This window comes from Schistocerca piceifrons, chromosome 2, assembly GCF_021461385.2.
Source record: "Schistocerca piceifrons isolate TAMUIC-IGC-003096 chromosome 2, iqSchPice1.1, whole genome shotgun sequence".
NCBI classification, from domain to species: Eukaryota; Metazoa; Arthropoda; class Insecta; order Orthoptera; family Acrididae; genus Schistocerca; species Schistocerca piceifrons.
In genome coordinates this window covers 902,235,789-902,255,281 of record NC_060139.1, presented here as the reverse complement: position 1 = coordinate 902,255,281, position 19,493 = coordinate 902,235,789, and the positions used below count along the sequence as shown (strand labels likewise).

The 19,493-nt window shown below is 42.2% G+C and overlaps 1 protein-coding gene across 1 annotated transcript in view; it reads left to right on the top strand.

The window, feature by feature from the left end:
- Positions 1-19,493, top strand: part of LOC124775977 (high-affinity choline transporter 1-like) — a 400,765-nt gene that overhangs the window by 366,419 nt on the left and 14,853 nt on the right. Inside the window, exons 9-10 of the mRNA XM_047250817.1 lie at positions 4,614-4,736; positions 5,395-5,498. Coding sequence (XP_047106773.1) covers positions 4,614-4,736; positions 5,395-5,498 — 227 coding nt within the window. The remainder of the gene's footprint in view (positions 1-4,613; positions 4,737-5,394; positions 5,499-19,493) is intronic.

Genomic DNA, 19,493 nt, shown 5'->3' with positions numbered 1-19,493 from the left:
GTACCTTTACTTTTCCTGAAGCCAAACTGATCGTCATCTATCACATCCTCAGTTTTCTTTTCAGTTCTTCTTTATACTATTTTTGTCATCAACTTGGATGCATAAGCTGTTAAGCTGATTATGAGACAATTCTCGCACTTGTCAGCTCTTGCAGTCTTCGGAATTGAGTGGATGAAGTGCTAATAAGTGGTAAAATGGAACGTACTCTGGCTAGGACTTCCCAGGATTTTGCGGAGTTTAGATGTATATGTAGATCTAGAGGACAAGACAAACATATTTTCAATTAACTAAACAAACGCCGTTTTTAGCCTCGTTTCACAATTTATTATTAATTATATTGCATAACCTAGGTTTCGGGCTATAAGGCCTTTTTGAAGTATATTACTGATTCCCAAAGATGAAAATACATAGATAAACCTGGTGACAAGCAAAGATAATCTCAACTTCTTAGGTATCGATCCATAGCTTAATGTACACTTACATCAATGATAATTTTTTTAAATAACTTACATCCATTATTACACATTCATCAGTTATACTACAATGACCGGACTAAAGTTTTTAACTACGATGGACAGGGGTCCAAAGTTTTGCTTCTATCCTGGAGTTGTAATTTCATCTAAAAGAGATGAATTATTGAATTGGGTTTGCTCGTTTAATAATAAGTGTGGGGATATACACGTCTGTTTTTTAATTTCTAAAATTTCTAGTTGGCCGAGTTTGGCCCCCTTTTCCTCTGTGTGTAGGACTTGTACATCTATTGTGTATTTGTGATTACTGTTCAGACAAAGGCTGAATCAGACTTCCTCAGTCTCCAGTTTCTGTGGTGTTCCTTAAGCTTGGTACAGATTGACCTCCTCGTCTGTCCTCTGTAGCAAGACTGATACTCCCGGCATGTGATTTTATAAACCCCACTTTTTGTGATAGCTGGTTATTTGTCTTTTGCATTGAACAAGAAACCCCCTATTATCTGAGGGACATAGAAAAACACAGAGAAACAATTTTCCCTCAAGATGTTACTTGCGCTATTTGATGTTTTCCCTATAAAACGTAATCTGCACCATTTCTTTTCCTGTTTGCTGTGTTTTTCATTGGGGACAGTAGGGACCTGGCCTGTTTCTTCATATTACCTAACATTTTATCAATTGTATAGGGTCAAATTCACTATTTATGGCTATTGTTTCTATTGTGTCAAGTCCCTGGTCAAAATCTTCTTGGGACATATGGATAGAAAGGAGACGGTGAATCATGTGATGGAATGCTGCAAGTTTGTAGGTTGTATGATGTTGGGAGGCAGCCGGGATGAAAGTGTCTTTTCGGTAAATTTTAAATTTATGGTTACGGTCTTCTATCCTTAAGGTAATGTACAGGAAATTTAAGTTGCCCCCCACCCCCAACTTATTTTCAGTTACGGTCGCAATCAGTGACTACAGTCTTCACTGGTTTTCATCTTTTATGTCACGCATAGACAATCAGGCCAGTTGTTCTTCTTGACTCGTCTGGAGACGTCGTCTTTCTTAGTCCTCGGAACTGCATGCTCAGTGGAAGAAGATCACTGCAGGCAATATATCAATACGAGTCAATCTGAGGATGACACAAACGTAGAAACCAGTAACAACTGTACGCGATTGTAACTCAAAATAAAATTACCTTGTAAAATTGACAGTAGCTGACGTTACATCATTATTAGCTTAAATTAAATGAAATATTAATTTAACTTACTATTCTACATCATGCATGAGACAATTTATAAGAAAAGGTACTCGCGTAAATAGTTTCTAAATGCAGTCAGGATTCATTATTAAATTTTCCGTACTTGTGCGGCCTTTTTGAATTTTGTTACTGATACCAACATTTCGTCCCTGTCTGCGAATTACTTACAGTGGGGACGTGACTTCTATTCACTGCAGATAGTGGCTCGCTGCTCACTGAAATGAAATTTATACCGAGATACGACCTTGCCGGGGCGAAAAGTCACTTTTTTTTTTTAAATTCGAGGGTGGCTCTCCATTTGGGTTGTTTCGTACACTTCATCTACCGTCTCACGGTGGAAGGCTGATGGTCTCCTGCTTGACAGCTGGAAACCAGGTATTAATAAACTCAGGACTTTTCTTTTTCCGACTGGACTGTTATCGTCTTTGGAGTTCTCCATTGGATCTGCACAGTCTAGGGTAGTACCTGCTCCAGGTTGCTGGGACATGGCTCTCTTAAAATGCAATCCTGTGGTTTCCTGACTGCAGTGAGTACTCCACTGCGGCTTTTCTCCCCTTCAATAGTTGCCTTTACATTCGTCGATTTTTCCATAATTCTCTTGCTGTTACTACCCATGTACACCAGTCTACAAGCACATCGTATATTCGTGACATTCCAGTTTGACATCGTACGTAGTAATAAATACACGTCGAGTTCAAGTTCACGTTCCAGCATACTTCGTAAACGTGTTGTTCTAAGCAAATCTTCAAACCTAACGCAGAAACTAACACTGACCACGTGAAACTCAGTTCAAAAGTATCCCGCGAGAGTAAATCTGAAAACAACGTAATGGATAATTATGCAAAGATAGCACAAGAAGTAACCGTTTCAGCACAGTCCTCGGCGATGTCGCTTAGTGTGCCCACTCAGTGACAAGCGTATATACTAATAATACACTGTCCAGTCACATTAACGTCGGTACCTTTCAGGAACCTGATTAACCACCTTTAGCAGCGCAGACTGCTACGAGACATGCAGGAAGCTAGCGAGGGGGATATGGAGCCATTCCGATTCCAGTGCAGCGGCCAGTTGCGCAAGGGTTTCTCGGTTTAGGATCCGTGGCGCGATCAGCCGGAGCGAGGTGGTCCCATAGATTCTCGACTGGGTTCAAGTCGGGGAGTATGGCGATCAGGAGGGGGTACGGATGGCAAACTGAGCCAGGTGCTGTACGAATCACGCCCGTGCACTGTGAGCTGTGTGACACGTTGCACTCTTCTGCTGGTAGTTGCCATCGTACAGAGGAAAAAGAAACTGCATGTAGGGGTGGACATGTTCGCCAATGGTAGATGATACTTGTGATGATCCATTGTGCTTTCCAGAAAGACAAGATCATCCAGGTAATGCCACGGAAACGTTCCACAGACCATCTCTGTTGTACGGTAATTGCTTTCAAGACGTTTCAAGTTATACACGCCAGCGGTCATCTGTGCGATGATAACACACCCTCCTCTGGCCTGCACCCTTCCGACAATTGTTGCAGGGCTGCACACGCCAACTGCCGTCAATCCGACGGAGCATAAGACGTGATTCATCTGAAAAGGTCACCTGTCGCCACTCAATGGATGCCTAGTTGTGGTATTGGCGTGCAAATTCCAGCCTTCGCCGCCGATGAAGATGGGTGCATGAACAAGACACCTGCTACGGAGGCCCATATGAACTAACGCTGAACGGTCGGATGCCCCTTGATTCAATTGGGCGGCCAGTTGCTCAACACAAGCACGTCCATTCGCCTATACACATCTCCGCAGCCGTCGTTCACCTCTGTGATGGACCACAGTTGGTCGGCGCCGGTTTTGGACAGTGTCATTTTCCTACACACGATATATTTTAACCATGGCGGTATGGCGCGTTCAGTTTACAGACTTAGCCGTTCGGAATTTCTTTCACTCTTGGCCCGAAAGCCAACGATCATGTTCGTTTCGACGTCAGGTAAATCGCTCCGTTTCTGCATTACGACAACGTCTGCCTTATTGTCCTCGTACTTCCAATACGTTCCATAAACGCTCCACTGCTAGCGCCGCCACGCGCCCTCTGTGGGTAGTTGTTGCACGTTGACGTCGAACATAAACGGTGTTCACATAATGTGGTTGGACCATGTAGTTCGGCATGTCCAACAAGCAGGAAAGCGGAGTGTCCAATAATTTCTATAATAATGAGTCAGATCACCAACGAGTGTGATCTTTTTACAGTTGTCGACACCTTTCACCCACACTGAGACAAATTCCGATTCATTTATTTTACGACGATTCCTGGTCCTGAGATCCAAAGGCATAGTCGACATGTAATACGATGAACCCTTATCTCTGTTGTAAACTTCACAAATCTGGAATGTCCGATAAGCGATGACATCACGTGAATTGAAATTATCTAGCCCTTTTACTTTATCGACTTTTGGTCCACGCACAAGAGCAACGGTGACCCAGCCGTTACCGTGTTCATTCGTATCCTTGTTAGCGAGAGTGAAGTTCAAAACTTCAGGCGGAAACAAATATGGCCTACAAGGCATGCGGAGACCCGCTGACTGATATCCGCCCCAAGCAATACTATTATTGGCTGACTGATCTCAGAGTGTAAATAGTGAGCTGACAATATGCGTTTGTGCTTCTCAACTAAGGGTGAAGCTACTCTAGGAGATGGAAGACTGTTTATTCTTTGAGACTTTCAAGTCCTCATTGATACATGTATGAGTACCTAGTACGAAAAATGTTTATAGCGGACGACTTTCAAAGGTGACGATGAACGCTCACTGGCGTCAAACTTTCCTTGACAGTCAACATATGTTGTCAATAACCTTCAAATTTAATCTTTTAGTGATACGCATTTCCTTTCTGGTGTAATGACGTGTTGCCTATTTGTTACAGTGGGTGGCGTTCTTCGGTCTTGGAGCAATATCAGCATCCATTATGGCCTCCGCAGATTCCAGCATTCTCGCTTCCAGTTCCATGTTCTCCAGAAACATTTACAAGCTAGTCCTGAGGACTCAGGTAAGTACCTGTCACGCACGTTACCTCCCCCCAAAAGCTACAACAACAAAATAGTAATTTGAAAATTAAACAGCAAGTCTCTTGACAGCTTAACTCCTCATTTCTTGTAGAAATGATCTTCAGCATGACCTCTGACAATGCCGGCCGCGGTGGCCGAACGGTTCTGGGCGCTTCAGTCCGGAACCGCGCCACTGTTACGGTCGCCGGTTCGAATCCTGTCTGGGGCATGGATGTGTATGATGTCCTTAGGTTAGTTAGATTTAAGTAGTTCTAAGTTCTAGGGGACTGATGACCTCAGATGTTAAGTCTCATAGTGCTCAGAGCCATTTGAACCATTTGATGGCTCTGAGCACTATGGGACTCAACTGCTGTGGTCATAAGTCCCCTAGAACTTAGAACTACTTAAACCTAACTAACCTAAGAACATCACACACATCCATGTCCGAGCCAGGACTCGAACCTGCGACCGTAGCGGTCGCTCTGATCCAGACTGTAGCGCCTTTAACCGCTTGGCCACTCCGGCCGGCTGAACCATTTGAACCTCTTGCGATGTTGATACGAGAGAAACATTAGATTCTAACCTGACTTCCTTATATTGCTTCAGCAATACAAGTAAGAAGAGAAGGTATTCGTCGGACGTTCATTTTACGTGTTTCAGGCCTCGGAGCGAGAGATGGTGTGGGTGCTGCGCGTGTCCGTGGTGGTAATCACCGCCATAGCGGCGCTCATCGGGCTCACCGCGGGCAGCATCTACTACCTGTCGTGAGTACTCACACCGCTACACCTTACAACGCTATGTACACTACCTGTTCTAAAAGTCTCCACACACCTATTAGTAAACATTAACATGGAGTGTGCCCAGCCCACGCTTCGCCTTCATGATGGCTTGACCTCTGCTGGCGTACTTTCAGTGAGATGTCTGAAAATCTTTGCAGGAATTCTTCCTCAAGAGCTGAGTCCAGAGAATGATGGACACTGGGATCTGAAGCGAAGTCGACTTTCTAACTTATCCAAAAGGTGCTCCATTGGGCTTAGGTCGGGACTCTGGGCAAGTCAAACCATTTCAAGAATGTTATCGTCTGTCTTCACAGCTGCTGTTTTATCGTAGGGTATATTTTCATTCTGATACAAGTACTCATAGACTCCGAACTGTTCCTTCACTGTTCGCAGTGCACATTTCGCTAAAATGTGTTCATATCCTTCCGAATTTAGTGTTTTCTTAAGGTTAATAACGGGACCAAACCCTAACTGTAAAAAAATACTCTTATAGGTAACACCACCGCCTCCTTAGTTCACAGCTGGCTCTACACTTAGTGATAGGCAACGTTATCCAAGAATTCGCCAAAACCAAACCATTCGATCGGACTGCCACACGGTATAGTGTGATTCATCACCCCAAATCACTCGTTTTCGGTCATCCAATGTCCAGTAGCGCCCCTTAGCACTGACTACGGAAGTGCTTTACTTACGAGAAGCTAACGAACCATTCTACCCCATTATTTTACTCTCTGTCATTGTGCTAGCTAGACTGCCGGTAACATTTTTGAACTCACGAGTGATTCCTTCTGCTGATTTCATGCGATATTTTACAACCATTGTCCCAATTTTCGACGGTCCCTATCCGTCAGCCATGGGAACTGCCTGGTCTTGGCTTAGTCGTGCTTGTTCCTTCGCGTTTCCACTTCACAATAATATCTCCGACAATTGACTCGAGTAGCTTTAACTTTAGAAGAGATTAAGTGTCCCTTCTGGATTTGTTACTCAGGTGAGATCCAATAACTAGTCCAAGTTCGAAGTCACTAACCTCTTCTGATCAACTCAGTATGCTGTTACTGCTTTTCTGCTGATAATATTAGGGAGTCCGACTCTCGTGATATCTGGTGGCCAGCTACGCATTACATACGGATGTCCTGCACTTTTAATCAGATAGTGTAGGAGCGTAGCCTTTCACACTTGGAGTCATTTCCAGTAAAATTCTGCTGGGTGTTTGATCCCGACATGATGTGATAAAACTATCGACGTTCCAGCCGCTACTACAGACAGTCCTCAGCAGGTTCACCATCACACACTTAGGATCTTTTTTAAATGTTGCATAGCTTCTAGCCCCTCTCTTATTTACAATATATTGCAGTAATAGAATTTAAAAATTAATGTTTATCAACCACACTAAGTATTCCTGCGATCGGATTTTCGTTGATTTATCAGGATACCTTGAGAAGAAATAAAGAACTGAAGTTTGAATTTTCCTAAATTTACATTTTGTTTTTACTAATCTTATGTTCGTTCTCCGTTACTACTTGTTCTCGTTTTTGGCACAGTTTTGCGTGAAACGATGATATTTCTTCTCGCAAAATTTGTTCGAAGTATCCACGCCAGTAAATGAAAAGTTGAGGACGTTGACTACAAATTTTCATGTTTTGCTAGCAATTTTCTCTGCTAATCACATTCAAATGACACGGGATGCAGGACAACGCCCTCGAGATGAACATACCGGAAATATAATAAACCTCCCGCCAAAACATAGATCAAAGATACTACAAAAAAGTTATTGTAGTAGCTTCAACGTTAAAATTTTAACGGCAAAGGTTTTGCCATACAGCTCATCTTAATTCACCGTTTCCACACTTTTCAATAAACAAGAATAATAAATATTATTGTAGATGTAACTAGTTACACAAATAAACACTAAATATGCATAGCGATTTTGAAACGTCATCACTTGAGAGCAAGCGATTTTTACCCACGTTTTTCTATTAATACATTTGTGAATGTGATGAAAATACTATTCAAGTTATAAGTAGTAAAGCTGTCACCTACCCATAGGTTGGTTTGACCACCACAGGCTTTGGAGATGGTATGCCGTTGCTTTCCTGCGACCTCTGAACTGATTTATCCAGCCAGTTATAGGGAGAACTACAGTTTAACGTGGATTCCAAACTACGATGCAGTTCAGCAATTTTTCTATTAATAAACGTTGTCAGTGGCGAAATGCGTGGTAAGCAATAGATGAAAATCCAAAGACCGACCGGGGGTCCAACCCAAGGCTTTTGAATCACTTTGCCACTGAGGCAACGAGCCCCACTAAATTATAAAAACAGATGTAAAAAAATAACTGTATGTGCCGTTTTATTGGGTCTTGTTGTTTATTAATGCAGCATATCGTTTTCTTCAGAAGAAAATCAGACTGAAGGATTGACCAGTTTCATTACAAGCTTTTTTCACAAGCTCTTCAGAGCCACTTATATACAGTAAATAGCCATTACTAAGGAAAAAAATTGGAGGGCAATTAAATACGTGGAATAAAAGAGTTAGAGAATGTTTTGCAATTCGCGTTAGAAACATTATGCGTGGTTACGAAGTTTTGTGCATGAGTGCTGCAATTCGTAGAATCCATCACCTTGTTTTGGCCTCTGCGAACTGGCTGTTCTGGAAGGAAGTTTCTGAAAACCAAACATATCATCAAATCCTGACGGGCCAAAACCAGATTCCGTCTACATGTAATATTAACTGATATTACCTAGGAATTAGGAATCGTCAAACAATTAGAATGAAAATGCATACTTTCAACAGTGAGTCAACTCCGTCAACCTGCGGTTCCGACTTGCATTAATACAAAACAATAACACACTCGGCTATAAATTAAGCATAATTAATAAAACTCTAAGATGAATTAATACAATCATTGTCACTGTCATAGCTGTCACTGAGATACCATTGGATCATACTGTGCAACGATCCTTTCCAACATCTTATCAACCTGACACTATAGCATCGATGATTACTAGCAATCTCCTGCTTCCTTGGCCTGTTCTTAGCGAGGTGTGCACGGTTGGTATGCTATGAATGTTCCCCGTCTCTTGTACAAGGTAAAAGTGATAGTTGATCTGGCCAGCGCCAGTCCTAGTTCTTTGGCGGTCAATAAGACTTTCGTAACAGTGGCCCTTGATTCGTTTGAAGTTCGTGCGCTAGGATTGTCCGAGAACAGAGCAGGGCGGAGGTTCCGTTAAGCCACTGGCTTTCGTGTGTCGCTGGTGTATGGGATTGCTGTGGATGCCATAGCCCGCTTCACCATTCCCAGTCATCCTGTGACGTTTAAAACCTGTCCACCTTTTAACATGGCAGAACGGAGCCTTACTCTGGCAATGCGACTCATAAATGATAATTAGGCACATCTAAGCCTCTTGCTTCCATTAGACTGCTTGCGTGTTTTTCATCTCATGCCTCCCACACTACTTCATCATCATATCCCTCCACACTTCTGTTATTGCCAATTAACAGTTTCCCGACCGGCGACATCACAGTGGTGTCATGCGCATAGTGTCGCCCGGTGGCTGGTGACAACACTTTAGTATCTTTTTCATTCTGTTTGTGTTTTGTGTTAGGTAACAATAAGTTACACACGTCAACAAGTTTATTGTTTTTATAAGTACTTGTGCACTTTCATCATGGCAGACGAAAGAGACGATACGATTTTTTACGATAAATGCGCGGACGTCTTGTCTGACGTTCCGGACGACTTGGCCGATTGGGAAGAAGACATTGGATATCAAAAAAATGAAAGTTAAGCAGAATCGTCGGAAGAAGAATTCGGCGAACGCTACGGTTGCCAACTGATTCGGATGAATCAGACGAAGAAGACAAACTATGATTTACTGAGGACCAATAATAAATTTGAAGGATATCCGCGTCCACACACATTTCCTAAAGATACACACAGCGTCGTGGATATCGAAGAATTATGTATTGGGAACGATCTATTTGAATATATTAGCAACGAAACCAACAAGTATTACAGTCAAAATTGCAATAGAAGGAAACTGGATTAAAAAAAAATGCCAAATTTGTCGACGTTACGGGACCCGAACTTAGAAAATGGTTTGGGTGTGCTATCCATATGGGAATTTTAAAAAAGGCAAGGATCGATATTACTGGTCAACAAATCCGTTGATAGACACACCGATATTTCGCAAAACGATGTCCCGCAACCGATTCAGACAGATATTATTGTTTTTACATTTTTCCGACAGCAACTATAAACCAGATAATGCCGACCGGCTTTTCAAATTGTAATTCGCAATTGGTTATTTTTCCAAAAAGTTTAAAGAAACGTTTAATCTAAGTCAAAACATCTCATTTGATGAAGGAATGATATCGTGGCGTGGACAGTTAAATTTTAAAGTTTACAATACGTCGAAAATTACGAAATATGGCATACTCATACGGATGCTGTGTGATTCGAGTACGGGACACATTTCCTAATTCAAGATATATTCCGGTGGTGGACGACCTTTAGCAAAAGCAGTGATGAAACTATTGACACCTTCTTATGCAAAGATGCATCATCTCTACATGGATAATTATTATAACAGTGAAGAACTTGCAGAGAAGTTACTTGAAAAGGAAATTCGAGTTTTTGGAACGATACGGCAAAACAGAGGATTTTCGGAAAAATTAAAGCGCCCAAAAGTCAATGTGTTTGAAGCTTGTCCTCAACGGAAAGGTGACAAGCGGCCGGCTACTAGCCAAGTAATCCGAATTAGCGCTGCCGGCGCCAAGTGAATAAATTTGTACGAGACATGCGGACGACAAAGTGTTAAGTGACGTATTCAACGTTCCCTGTCAATTACCATTTCTGATGTTTGAGCGTGCCTTTAGACCAGTGTCCACTATGTCACGTAGCTCAATGATACTGACAGGCTTTCTTATTCATGTAGGTTAGTACTGTAGTATTCATCTGTTCAGGTAAGTGCAATCAGAATGGTGATATGTCAGACCCTGGGACACTGACAAGGCCTTTGATTTCAGTGAAGTCTCAGCAGCTGCCCAGCTCAGTCCCATTAGGAAATAAAGAGAGTTGAATAAAATTGTAACTGAGTTTCCAATCAGTGATTCATACTGCTTACACAATTACTGTCAGAGTTCGCTAGTAGTAGGCATCAGTTAAAAAGTCAATTTATTTATTCTCGAGTCAGAAACATACAAATTCACAGTAGCCATACACAACAATATATATATATATATATATATATATATATATATATATATATATATATATATATATATATATATATTGTATTTATATTACATGTGCTCAGTACTTTGCAACCTCCAAGGCGCTTGCAGGAGATCAATCTTCGTGCAGGATGTAGGGCACAAAAGGAACTGGAGCACGTGGCTTGTGGTTGTCTCTGGATCGTCCAACTCCTGATCGTAATCTGTTTAAAGATTTCCACACCAGCCAGCTCTCGTTGTGTCCAGGTGGTAGTTCTTCAGCTTTTGGCATCTGCAGGCGAGGCGTCGAATTCTTCCTAACTCTAGCATTGCTTCTCTGGTGAAATGGTGAGCTTCTCGGATGTTCTCAGGAAGCAATTTCGCGATCTCAGCCGTTGCTGAGGTGCATTATGTCCGTGCAGTGGATGGGCATTGTCCTGTTCTACTTTCAGTCTCTCCTTGTTTGCAGCCACTATTCTGCGTAGCCAAGGTGGCGCTATTCCAGCCAGGCAGTAGAGATTATCAGTTGGGGTAGGTCTTAAGCAACCTGTGATCAACCTGCAGGTTTCGTTGAGAGCGATGTCTACTTGTCTGTCATGAGATGACCTGTACCAGACTGGAGAAGCATATTCAGCAGTTGAAAAGCACAGTGCCATTGCAGAACAGCGAATAGTTTGTGGATGTGATCCCCACGAAGATTGCAATGATTTGCGACCAAGATAAGACTTGCAATCGGGAGTACCCTGGGCGTCAGGTTCCTCCAGCGGCTGATGGTTTCACACCAGAAACATCATCTTGGTCCTTTTCAGGACCACAGTTGATCATCATATCGATGAATACAGAACGTGTATCATCACCAAAAAAAAGTCAATGAACTGAAACTCCTTATTTACGTACATTAAGGTAACAAAAGTCAAGGGGATACCTCTTAATAACGTGTCGGCCCTCCTTTTGCCCGGCGTAGTGCAACAACTAGACGTGACTGGATTTAACAAGTCGTTGTAAGTACTCTGCAGAAATAATTAGCCATGGTGCTGCGTTTTGCGCCCGAACTGACCTCGCAATTACGTCCGGTGAGATTAATGACAGGTGATCTATGTGGCCAAATCATTCGCTCGAATAGTCCACAATGTGCTGACAATTCCATCGTTTTGGGAACGTGAAGTCCATGAATGGCTGCAGATGGTCGCCAAGTAGCCGGACATAACCATTCCCAGTCACTGATTGGTTCAATTGGACCAGGCGACCCAGTCCATTCTCTGTAAACACAGCCCACACTATTATGGGGGCCAATACCAGTTTGTCTTGTTCACAACTTGATTCCATGGCTTTATGGGGTCTGCGCCACACTCGAGCTCTACCATAAGGTCTTACCAACTGAAATCTGAACTCATCTGACCAGGTCACTGTTTTCCGTTGTCTATGGTCACGAGAGGAAACAAACGAAAAATTCGCAGTAGGTATTAAAATCCACGGAGAAGGAATAAAATCTTTGAGGTTCGTCCGCCGGCCGAAGTGGCAGAGCGATTCTAGGCGCTTCAGTCTGGAACGCGCGACCGCTACGGTCGCAGGTTCGAATCCCGCCTCGGGCATGGATGTGTGTGATGTCCTTAGGCTAGTTAGGTTCAAATGGCTCTGAGCACTATAGGATTCAACTGCTGAGGTCAGTAGTCCCCTAGAACTTAGAACTAGTTAAACCTAACTAACCTAAGACATCATAAACATCCATGCCCGAGGCAGGATTCGAACCTGCGACCGTAGCGGTCTTGCGGTTCCAGACTGCAGCGCCTTTAACCGCACGGCCACTTCGGCCGGCTGGTTAGTTAGGTTTCAGTAGTTCTAAGTTCTAGGGGACTGATGACCTCAGATGTTAAGTCCCATAGTGCTCAGAGCCATTTGAAACTTTTTTTTTTTTTTTTTTTTTAGCTTCGCCAATAACATTGTAATTCTGTCAGAGACAGCAAAGGACTTGAGAGAGCAGTTGAACGGAATGGACAGTGTCTTTAAAGGAGGATATAAGATGCACATCAACAAAAGCAAAACGAGGATAATGGAAAGTAGTCGAATTAAGTCGGGTGATGCTGAGGGAATTAGGTTAGGGAATGAGACACTTAAAGTGGTAAAGGAGTTTTGCTATTTGGGGAGCAAAATAACTGATGATGGTCGAAGTAGAGAGGATATAAAATGTAGACTGTCAATGCCAAGGAAAGCGTTTCTGAAGAAGAGAAATTTGTTATCATCTAGTATAGATTTAAATGTCAGGAACTCATTTCTGAAAATATTTGTATGGAGTGTAGCCATGTATGGAAGTGAAACATGGATGATAAGAAGTTTGGACAAGAAGAGAATAGAAGCTTTCGAAATGTGGTGTTACAGACGAATGCTGAAGATTAGATGGGTAGATCACATAACTAATGCGGAGGTACTGAATAGGATTGGGGAGAAGAGGAGTTTGTGGCACAACTTGACTAGAAGAAGGGATCGGTTCGTAGGACATATTCTGAGGCATCAAGGGATCTCCAATTTAGTATTGGAGGGCAGCGTGGAGGGTAAAAATCGTAGAGGGAGACCATGAGATGAATACACTAAGCAGATTCAGAAGGATGTAGGTTGCAGTAGGTACTGGGAGATGAAGAAGCTTGCACAGGATAGAGTGGCATGGAGAGCAGCATCAAACCAGTCTCTGGACTGAAGACCACAACAACAACAACAACAACAACAACATGGTCTCGAGCCCAGGAGAGGCGCTGCAGGTGACGTCGCGCTCTTAGTAAAGATACTCGCGTCGGTCGTCTGCTACCACAGCGCATTAACGCTTAATTTCACCGCACTGGCCTAACGGATACGTTCGTCGTACGTCCCACATTGATTTCTGCGGTTACTTCACGCAGTGATTGTCCTAACGGTTACGTTCGCCGTACGCTCCACATTGATTTCTGCAGTTACTTCACGCAGTGTTGCTTGTCTGCTAGCACTGACAAATCTACGCAAACGCCGCTGCTGTCGGTCGTTAAATGAAGGCCATCGGCCACTGTGTTGTCCGTGGTGAGCTGTAATGCCTGAAATGTGGTATTATCGACACACTATTGACACTGTGGATCTCGGAATATTGAATTCTCTAACGATTTCCGAAGTGGAATGTCTCATGCCCCTATCTCCAAGACCATCTCGCGTTAAAAGTCTGATAATTCCCGTCGTGCGGCCGTAATCACGTCGGAAACCTTTTCACAACAATCACCTGAGTACAAATGACAGCTCCGCCCTTGCCCTACCTTTTTATACCTTGTGTACGCAATACTACCGCCTTCTGTATACGTGCGTGTCACTATCCCATGACTTTTGCCACCTCATTGCATTAAAATCAGTTTTCTCCGGCCAGCAGAGACCACTGAAAACCTTGCCTAGGAAGAGGACCATTGAATGATGGAGGTGGAGCTGTTTTCATTATCACCAATCATTAAAATACAAAAAAGGTGAAAATCAATAGAGGCTCCAGAGAACTGGCAGCGCCATAGGTCGACCACCTTGCGTGTTGCGTGGCCGAAATGTCTCCTCTGTCAAAAGCCGTAGCAACTGTCTGCATTGCCACCCCTAGTAAAGTAGGCTACAGCAACCTTCATCCACCGGTCGAAGCATACTGCTGTATTGTGTTCGAGGAAACAAAAGTACTGAGAGATCCTCTCTCAGCCTCAGTTCTTCACAGTTGTTAGTAGAGTTCACTTCTGACTAGCAACAGCGCGGAACTTGCCGTCATTTTTGCGATACCTTTACGTCCACATCTGCATCCACAGTCTTATTGTGCAACCCATTGCGAAGTGCATGAAAGGGGGTACGTCCCATTGCACCCGTTAATAGGGTCTCTTCCCGTTCCATTCACGTATGGAGCGCGTGGAGAACGATTGTCTGAGTGCTGTACATGCTGTAATTACTCTGATGTTGTCCTCACGATCCCTATGTGGTCGATACGTAGGGGTTGTAGTCTGTTCCTACAGTCATCATTTAAAACCAGTTCTTGAAGTTTGGTAGTAGTTTACGTCAGCCTTGGAGATTCTGCCAACTCAGTTTCTTTAGCGTGTCTGTGATACTCTCCCACGGGCCAAACAAACCTATGACCATTCGTACTACCCTTTTTTGTGTACGTTAAATGTCCCTTTTTAGTCATATTTGATACGAGTCCCACACACTTGAACAATAGCCTGGAATGGGCAGCAAGAGTGAATTGTAAGTAATTTCCTTTGTAGCTTGATTGCACTTCCCCAGAATTCTACCAATAAACTGAAGTCTACCATCTCCTTCATCAACGACTGAACCTATGTGATATTTCCATTTTATATCGCTACAAAGTGTATGGAGGAAAGAAATAGAGTAGAAGAAGAATGGATAGCTTTGAGGGATGAAGTAGTGAAGGCAGCATATAACACTCCCTGTCCGCTACTGCTATACCTTAACCTCAAAACTGGAGGCAGTTTGCAAAACAGGATTATTTTGTTATAGCAATTATGGTATAAAGCAGCAGAGCAGTGTTACCCTCTGAGAGGAATTTTGTTATGTCGACCGTGTTGTTCCTAGCGGAGGTGGCTTATCGGAAATGAAAGTCAAAATTACGTAAATATTGGAATAGTAACAAACAAAATTTTGCCTAGCTATATTGCTTACAGAATAAGGGAAACGGTCGCCAGCCTAATTAGGCAAGAGAAAGATTAACGTTCTCGTTTATGAAAGTAGGTATAAGTAACTATAATGGACAAACACAACCTAGACTTAGCCACATGCGAGTGCAATGAACTCTGACACACATATGTTTTAAGATTGAAGCTAACAACTCGAGCAGCACAAGCTACTTGCAAAAATTATAAGAGATACCGAAACATCCTATTACTTTCAGGCTTACATAAAGTGAATGGTCTTTATAACATTACTATTAACATGCACTTCTAATACACAAGATACACAAACACTTAGCAAACTTGAATATATAATGTTCCACAACTGCAGCTTTCTCACTTTTACTACAGCGAAACACAATACTGACCAAATTGCGAGAACTGACTCACCTTTAAGAATTTATTACAGACAATAATGTGATCATTTGCCTTATAAGTCTCAGTCTTAAGAACTTTTAATATTGAAGCTAGCAACAGCACTTTAAATAGCAGTTTTAATCGGAAAATTATTTTGAGCAAATAACATTTACTTTAACTCACTCTATTGCCACTTTAACTTTCCTTTTACTAAGTTCAAGAGGCATTAATTAGCAAACTTTAGGCTTTAACTTCTTTTAGTAAGGACACTCGGATATCACTTTAGCTCAAATGGAGAGGAACCTGAGAGGTGTTATGATGAGGAGGAAATCAAGGTTGGTACATAAATTTAGATATAAATTACCTTATATTTGAGCACAATAACACATCCATTAAGCTGATCCTTCACTGTACATCATTATAGTTTTGCTTTACAGTGATTGCTCAACGTGGTGGCAACTGCATGTTGGTAGGTGGATTCGCAGACTGAATTGCTGGACTCTGTTATTTCTTGGTGGCGACGACAGATACAAATTCCAGAATAGTTCCAGCTAATTACCCATCCATCCGAGACCTTAGAAAGAAGCAAGAAAAGCCTCTCTCGGAATCAGCACAATATGCACACTTTGCATAGCAGTGCAAAGTTTGGTAGCTCATCTCCGACCGGTGGCTCGTCCCCGACTGACTATCAGTTCCACCTTTTCCACCTAGGCCAACCACAATTTGCGCGCGCTACACGGTTCCTTTCCCGAAGGGAACCACTACACCGTTTACATACAGAATAACTAAGAGCCCTAAGTGAGGATCAGCAGTTTACATAACAGCAAACAAATACATTAAATAAGACAGAACATTTTCACATATTGACACTTCTACAAAAAATTATTCACACAAAATTACAATCATATACAGTAAGTTTTGTTCCCTCCAAATAGGACAAAGAATTTTAAATTACAGATACACTACTTTGCATAGAATCAAATCACGACATCAAAGGCTTGACAAACAAAAGAGTACACAATTTTATGTTATTGATTCAAACACATTTACAGACAATCAACAATGTAACATTAAATAAAGCAAAAAAAAAAAATCCATACAGCATAAGAGCTGTGGTGTTACAAGCAGAGGATCAAGTAGGTAAAAAGACGAGGGTTAGTAGAAATCCTTGGGTACCAGAAGAAATATTGAATTTAATTGATGAAACGAGAAAATATAAAATTGCAGTAAATGAAGCAGGCAAAAAGGAATACAAACGTCTCAAAAATGAGATCGACAGGCAGTGCAAAATGGCTAAGCAGGGATACCTAGAAGACAAATGTAAGGATGTAGAGGATTATCTCACGAGGGGTAAGATAGATACTGCCTACAGGAAAATTAAAGAGATCTTTGGAGGAAAGAGAACCACTTTTACGAATATCAAGAGCTCAGATGGAAACGCAGTTCTAAGCAAAGAAGGGAAAGCAGAATGGTGAAAGGAGTATATAGAGGGTCTATACAAGGGCGATGTACTTGAGGACAATATTATGGAAATGGAAGAGGATGTAGATGAAGATGAAATGGGAGATATGATACTGCGTGAAGAGTTTGACAGATCACTGAAAGACCTGAGTAGAAACAAAGCCCTGGGAGTAGACAACATTTCATTAGAACTACTGACAGCCTTGGGAGAGCCAGTCCTGAAAAAACTCTACCTTCTGGTGAGCAAGATGTATGAGACAGGCGAAATACCCTCAGACTTCAAGAAGAATATAATAATTCCAATCCCAAAGAAAGCAGGTGTTGACAGATGTGAAAATTACCGAACTATCAGTTTAATAAGGTGGGTAAAAATCGTAGAGGGACACCAATAGATGAATACACTAAGCAGATTCAGAAGGATGTAGGTTGCGGTAGGTACTGGGAGATGAAGAAACTTGCACAGGATAGAGTACTATGGAGAGCAGCATCAAACCAGTCTCAGGACTGAAGACCACAACAACAACATCAGCAACAAAGTGTTACACCCAGGTATTTGTATAAGTTGGCTGATTCCAACGCAGACTCATTGGTATTATAATAGTAGTATATTAGGTTTTTACGTTTTGCGAAGTGCACAATTCCATGTTTCTTAACATTTAAAGCAAATTACCAATCTTCTCACCTCTTTGAAATGTTATCAAGGTCTGATTGAATATTTATGGATCATATGCAAAAAATTTGAGTTTGCTATTAATATTGTCCAAAAGGTCATTAATATGCAATATGAACAGCGAGGATTCCAACGCACTCCTCTGGGGCACAAGTTACTTTCTCATCTAACGATGACTCTCCATCCGAGATAACATGCTGTGTCCACCCTACCAAAAAGTCCTCAGTCCGGTCACAAACTTCGCTTGATACCCAGTATGATGGAATTTTCGACAATAATCGTAGTTACGATACAGAGTCAAATGCTTTTTCGAAATCAAGAACTACTGCAGCTACCTGACTGCCTTGATACAAAGCTTTTAGTATGATATGTGAGAATATTGCGAGTTGAGTTCAGATGATCTATGTTTTCGGAATACATGCTGGTTGCGTGGAGGAGGTCATCCTGCGCAAGATACATCATTATGTTTGAGTTCAGAATACATTCTGAGACTCTACAACAAATCAATAGCAAAGGTAAAGAACGGTAGTTTTGTGGATCACTTCTACTACGTACATACGTTGGCTTGCACCATCTTGGAAGCAGCCACATACAGTTACTTTCAGCTTTAGTCAGAACATTCATCGTAGCAATTTCGTCTGTGATTAACACGCAAATATAAAATTTGTTCCACGAGCAATTAGTATTACGGTTCCATTGATGTTAGAGGAGTACACTTTATCGTGCTGCTAGAAGTTCTTTTTAGCATGAAAAGCCGGCCGTGGTGGCCGAGCGGTTCCAGGCGCCACAGTCTGGAACCGCGCGACCGCTACGGTCGCAGGTTCGAATCCTGCCTCGAGCATGGATATGTGTGATGTCCTTAGGTTAGTTAGGTTTAAGTAGTTCTAAGTTCTAGGGGACTGATGACTTCAAAAGTTAAGTCCCATAATGCTTAGAGCCATTTGAACCATTTTTAGCATGAAAACTCAGCTTGACTGTTTTGAAGATACTAGCCATTTGTCTTTCTGATACTACTAAGTAGGATACGGCGAATATCAATTATGTCTTGAATGTTACACTGCCGAATAATTTTGGAAATCAGTAATTGTAGCTGACTTCAGTATTCACTGGCCGAAATGTGAAATTTAATTGCCAGTAATGTTGAGTTCGACCGAATTGGTGTGACAAAGTCGTGCTACAGTATTATGAAAAGGCTAGTTGTTACTCACCATACAGCGAAGATGCTGAGTCGCAGATGGGCACAAAACAAAGACTTTCGGAAAGTTAGCTTTCGGCCTGTCAACAAGGCCTTTGCTGAAAATGGACGACACACACACACACACACACACACACACACACACACACACTCTACTCACACTCACTGCCTCTGACAGTCTGGCTTCAGCTGTGGTCATGAGTGTGTGTGTGGGTTGCGTTCGCGTGAGTGTATGTGTGTGTGTGTGCCTCTTCTACTTTCAACAAAGGCCTTGTTGACCGTCCGAAAGCTAACTTTCCGACAGTCTTTTGTTGTCCCTATCTGCGACTGAACAACTAGCCTTTTCATGATGTTTTGTTCCATCCTGGATTTTCCATTCTAAGACTGTGCTATTTATTTTCCTTAAATGTCGTTCGACG